At 41.0% G+C, this 6,216-nt stretch overlaps 1 protein-coding gene across 1 annotated transcript in view; it reads right to left on the bottom strand.

Annotated features, from left to right (window-relative positions):
- Nucleotides 1-3,548: 3,548 nt before the first annotated feature.
- LOC102812443 (chromosome unknown open reading frame, human C1orf227) overlaps nt 3,549-6,216 on the bottom strand; it is an 8,726-nt gene continuing 6,058 nt past the window's right edge. Inside the window, exon 2 of the mRNA XM_006834016.1 lies at nt 3,549-3,568. Within this exon, the coding sequence (XP_006834079.1) occupies nt 3,549-3,568 (20 nt within the window). The remainder of the gene's footprint in view (nt 3,569-6,216) is intronic.

Here is a 6,216-nt window from a genome sequence, read left to right as displayed (position 1 = left end):
TATACAGGGTCGCTATGGGTTGGAACCAACTCGACAGCACTTGACAACAACAACAACACACTACCAGAGCTCTTTGCCATGTCAGGTTGCAGGTTTCAAAACACAGTATTGAATGATGCCAACTCACTCTTTGAAGGATACAGACTCTTAGTGAAAGACAGACAGCACAGAAAGTGTTTTAGAATTTCCTCTGAAGGAAACAAATGTAGTGCTGTGGTGGGGAGTTCTGAGAGAGGCAGCACTAAGATGCAGTGCTCTGTAAAGGCCTCTGTTGAGACCTGAAGGGTCACAAGTGTCAGATCTATGCAGAATGGGGAAAGTGCCTCCAGGCAAACAGAGGAGAAGATGTGAGAGCACCAAGACAAGAAAGACTCATTTTCAAGGAACTGAGTGGTCAGGGTGACAACAGGGTGGGAGAGGGGATGTTAAGTTTTTGATGGGGGAGGAAGACAGCAGACAAGAAGATGTTCCAGGCCACTGTACTATATCACCTTTAAATACATTCTTGAAATGAGAAACCAGAGAAAGCCTATGAGCCTGTGTTCGAGGCAAAGGAGAGTTAAGGTACAGCATTTTGGTCCTGGGGCACTGGACTTGGGTGGGGTGATTCTGAGTTCAGTGTGACGTCTGCTTCATAGTGTTCCCTAGAGCAGCCTCACAGGCTCATGAATGAGGAACAGGAGTCTATAATAATAATAAACACTGAAATCTCCAAGGTAACCTCTGCAGACTCTGCTCTTCTGGAATGTTTTATGGAGACATTCACCCATCCTACCCATCATCACATTGCAGAGAGGACAGAAAGGGCAGATTTGGGCAACAGTTTTACAACTGAGTGCACGCAAACCTCCAACCTACCCTTTTCATTCCCTGGCTTTACATCTGTCATAGACTGTATTGTGTTCCCCAAAACAGATGTCGACTTAACTGGGTCATGATTCTCAGTGGTTTGGCAGTTATGTAATTACATAACATGGCAGTTACATGATGGTTCCCCGTGATGATTAACTAATCTGATGTGATAAACCATGAACAAAGGCTTTGCTAGGGCTTGAAAAGATTCTGGGTAGGGAATAAGCATCATGTTTTTTCATAAGGATTGGCAGGGTTTCCTGGAAATGGCCCGTTAAGGAGAGGTCATGCTAATTGGGTGTGCACACAGCATTTCTTCAGGATGGATTCCAGTGAAAAGGTCTTTGGTGGGAACAGACAAAATTTATTATGCGATGTCATGCTTCAACACTCCAGTTCTAGCCCCTCCCAGGAGCTGCCACCCACAAGAAAAGGTCATCACTTAAGGCAGATTGAACCAGTTTAGACTGCTGTTGTTAAGTGCCTTCAAGTCAGTTCTTATTCATAATGACCCTGTATAGACTTTCCAAGAAGCAGCTAGGGAGCAACTAGTAGCTTGAACCACGAATCTTGCAGTTCAAACCAACCTTGCAGTCCAGCACATTAACCCATAGCGCCACACCAGGCCTCCAATAAGAGGAAGTAAGATACAGAGCTCTTACAGGTTGTCTGTTTATAATAAACAGACTGTAAATGGGGGCAAGATCTTGGGGTTGATGCTTTCATCTTCCAAGAGATTCTCTAGGCTTCTTGTCTCAGGGAGACTTAGATGTTGAAGGCTGGGTTACCTGAGGCCACAGCTGGACCCATCATAGCTGCTCAAGGAGTTTCTCCAGGGGACTATGGGGCTACAGTTCTTAGGAATCAACCACTGGTGAAAATCCACTCACTGGACATTAACTAAGCAAGTACTGTATATGTGCCATGAACTGGGCTAGGTGTTGGGTGTACGTACAATAGAGAACCAAAGAGACTTCCTTTCCTTGAGACAAAGTGTTGGCTTTCTCAAAAACTCTTTCCAAGAGACCTCCTAGGCTCCCTGCCTTAACAGTATCTTCCGCTGGAGCCAGAGGGCAGGTCTGTTTTCTGTCCCAACTCATAAAGATATTCCCATGGGGTAAAGGTTGGGTTTTCTAAACTGAGGGTTCCTCAAGTATGAGACAAACCCTTTGTGAGTGTGGCATCCACACAGACAGCTTCCATTTCCACATGGGTCTTGGTGGTGGGGGTGGCTCAATAAAAGGAACCAACTCAAACATGAGGTTCATGCTGCTTGCTGTGCTGAGTAATAAAGTCCATTGTCTCTGACCCAGGGGTCTCATATCTTGCCACTGCCAATGAAAATGTAACAGGCTAACCCTTCACAGTTCTTGGTACTAAGGTACACTAAAACCCTAAAAAGCTAGAACCTGTGTAAAGTGGAAACTTGTCAGAGATAGAAAACGCAAATATTTTGCATTAATAGTAATAGACTTCTGGTGATACTGTAGGATCAGCACCGGACTGTGGATCACGAGGTTGGCAGTTCAAACCCACCAGTTGCTCCTTGGATACCCTATAAAGGGTTGCTGTGAGTCAGAATCCACTAGATGGCACTTAACAACAACAGCAATAACAACAGTAATAGAAAGATAAGATTGCACTCTTTCAAAGACAGGAAACTTGCAAGACCCAGGAAAACAAGTCAGTGTCACTGAGCGCCAAGTCTCACAGATTTCACTTTTGATAAGTAAAGAGTTAACTTTAGGTCTGGCTTTTTTTTTTTTTTTTTTTTTTTTTTTTAGTATACCTTCATAGCTGACTAATCTTATTCACACTCTGCCCTAGAGCAGTTCTAGCTGAGGCATGATGTTAGACCAGTTCATTCATTTCTCTTCTAACGTCAGAATGCTTTGGCTTAGGAATCTGAACTTCCTACGGAGGCAGAGGGCAACCAAAATATGATCACTTTACTGATTTAAAGACAAATGCCAAGGAGAGGCTGAGTTCCAGGCCAGGCAGTCCTTGACTTGCCATATAGAGCGGACTGTTAAACAACAAAAATGGGAATGGGTAATGAAATAGAACAACAGCAAAAAGTTCTGTCGAAAACCACCTTCTTCTTGTTGTTGTTAAGTGCCGTTATGTCTATTCTAACGATTCTAACCTGCAGCGACCCTGTATAGGGTTTCCAAGGAGCAGCTGGTGAGCTGGAACCACTGACTGACCTTGCAGCTCAAATGACTTTGCAGTCTGTCGCATTAGCCCACAGTGCCACACTAGGACTCCAAAAACTACCTCATATGACCCTTATTCAAAAGATCAAAATCATAGTTCTCACAGAATAAGATAATGTAATTAAGCATTCAGAAGCAAGTATTAACTCTGAGCAACTATAGTATTCAACCTGATCAATAGTCATTCCAAAATGCATGACTAAAAAACTATTATTTAAATATTTTAAATCATTTACAGTGAGCTTTTTAGTCATTTATTTTGGGAAGTATCTTGAATAACTCAAGTCCTTCAAAGCATCTAAGTCCAAATAATGGGGTGGAAGGAATAAGGATGTAGTTTTATGAAACGTAATAAAATGGTCTGTTTGGGTAGTCTGTTCATAATTTTTCTTAGCATCTTTTATAGTCAATAATTTGTAAAGTTAGACATTGAGGGAGGATCAAAGAGAATGCATTTCTGTTTATTTTTGGAGTTGTACTTTATCCAAATATGGCATGATCTGAAAAATAAAATAGAAGCATTTGTTATATGGTACAGTACATTTTGCAGTTTTCAAAATAACTACAGAGGGCAACGAGTATCAGTACTATGTTACAGATAAGTAAACTAGTGGTTAAGTGCCAGGTTGTGAACTAAAAGGTCAATGATTTCAACACACTAGCCACTCCACTGCTTCCATGAAGATTTATAGCCTCAGAAACCTGTGGGCAGTTCTATTCTGTCCTATAGGGTTGCTATGAGTCACAATTGACTCATAGCAAAACAGCAATAGCCTTGGTTTTAGAAATGCTAATTAATGAGGGAGTCCTGGTGTGGCACTGCAAAATGATACACTGGACCACAAGATCAGTTTGAGCCACAAAGTCAGCAGTTCAAACCCAACAGCCACTCCTTGGAAACCCTATACAGGGTTGCTATGTGTTGGAACTGACTCGATGGCACTTAACAAAAACAAGAACAAAATTAATCAGAGTATGAGCAGAATCAATGGCAGAACCAGAACCCAACTCCAAGTCTTAACCTTATTAAGGTTAATGTGTGTTTAAATAAGGAACCTCAGATCTACAAGTATAAGATTGAAGATTGCTTAGAGCTTTCTTTTCTTTAAATTTTATTCATTTTCATGTTGTTGAGAATATACACAGCCAAACATACACCAAATCAAGTTTCTACATGTACAGTTCAGTGACGTTGATTACAGTGTTTGAGTTGCGCAACTATTCTCACCTTTTTCTGAGTTGTTCCTCCATCATGCCCCTTAAGATTCCTATCTAATCTTTGGAGTTGTAGTCAGTTTGCTCCTATTTATATAGATAGTGCTTAAAAGAACATAATGCTCAAGATGGACAGTGGTTACGAATCGGGCTGTTAACCTCAAGGTCGGCAGTTCAAAACTACCAGCTGTTTCATGGGAGAAAGATGAGGCTTTCTGCTCCCATAAAGATTTGCAGCCTCAGAAACCCTGTGCAGGGTCACTATGAGTACTCCATGGTTATTCAACAACAACAAGCTAAATTATTGTTTAGTATTAAGATTTCAGGGGACGTTGTTGGTTTAAAGTTTAAAGATATCTCAAAGCAATTGTTTCAGGAGTTCACCCACCCACTATGTTCTCAGAAAACTAGAGTCTACAAGTATTTGAAATTCTGTTCTGCTTTCTCCCCCTTTTGATAAAGATTCTTCTATGACGATTCCTCTATGGGATCTTTGATCAAAATGTTCAGTAATGGTAGCCAGGCACTATCCATTTTTTCTAATCTTGTGACAAATGAGACAGTTTTTCATGGAGATAATCAGCCACCCATTCCATATCCTCCTCCTATTCCTGACTCTCCTTCTTCTGTTGTTTCAGGTGAGTAGAGACCAATTGTTGGGCAATGGATGATTGACTGAAAACTTTTACAACTCCATACACCAATCAACTAATTAGGAAGCAGAACCAAAGCACTAAACATGTTATTAGGCCAATTAATTGGGATGGTCAATGAAGCCGTAACCTTAAACATCCAAACCAAGGAAGTAAGCCCCTGAGGTTTCTGGTTGTATATAAGCAGCCTTAGTAGCTACTCTGTAAATATCTCTCACACGCTTTTGCCAATTCAACTTTTTACATATGTACAACTTATCAACCACATTTATAATAATTGGCTGTGCAACCCTGCCCTATCAATGCGATTTTTCCATACTGGCAAACCCACTTCCCCTCTCCTTCCTGCCCCTGATAACCACCAATAAACATTGGTCTCCATATATTTGACTATTCTTGTCATTTTATATAAATGAAGTCACATCATATTTATCTTTTTGTTATTAAATTATTTTGCTCAGAAAAATGTCTTCAAGATCCACCCATACTGTAGCATGATCAAGACTTCATTTCTCCAACTGGCAGAGAAAGTATTCCATTCTATGTATGCACCACATTTTGTTTATCCGTTCATCTGTTGTTGGGCATTTAGGTTATTTCCCCCTTTTGACTACTTATATTGCTGCAACGAGCATTGCTATGTAATTATATGATGGATTCTTTAAGTCTTTTGGGTATTGCAGTGCTGTCAATTACTTAATATGGCTCTTGTAGCCATAGTCTTTGTAACATCCACCTGATGAGTGGGTGTGGTCATGCAAATGAGGTGCTAAGGTCCACCTATGTGATTGGTTAGTTTACTGATAATATAAATAAGGTACATATCACCTGTTTTAGTTATCGAGTGCTGCTGTAACAGAAATACCATAAGTGGATGGCTATAACACACAGACATTTATTCTCTCACAGTTTAGGAGACTAGAAGACAAACTTCAGAGTGCTGGTTCCAGGGGAAGGCTTCTTTGTGGGCTTTGGGGAAAGGTCTTTATCTTCTTTCAGCATTCCTTGTAAATCGCCATGTGCCTTGATAGTCTTCTCTGGACCTTTGAGTTTCACAATGCAGGTGCCCCAGACCCAAAGGATACACTTCATTCCTGGCTTCTTTCTTGGTGATAGTAGGTCCTTCTCTGCTCACTTCACTCTTCTTTTATTTCTCAGAGCCTCTTCTGCTTGACAATTTTTTCTTGTTGCTGTTGATACATATTTCCCAAGAGCTCTAGTAGCGTAGTGGTTACGAATCGGGCTGCGAACCGTAAGGTCAGCAGTTCGAAACTACCAGC

The sequence above is a fragment of the Chrysochloris asiatica genome, unplaced genomic scaffold (genome assembly GCF_000296735.1).
Source record: "Chrysochloris asiatica unplaced genomic scaffold, ChrAsi1.0 scaffold00009, whole genome shotgun sequence".
In the NCBI taxonomy this organism is placed as follows: Eukaryota; Metazoa; Chordata; class Mammalia; order Afrosoricida; family Chrysochloridae; genus Chrysochloris; species Chrysochloris asiatica.
Note: the sequence above shows the minus strand (reverse complement) of the source record. Positions and strands in the feature narration are given on the sequence as shown.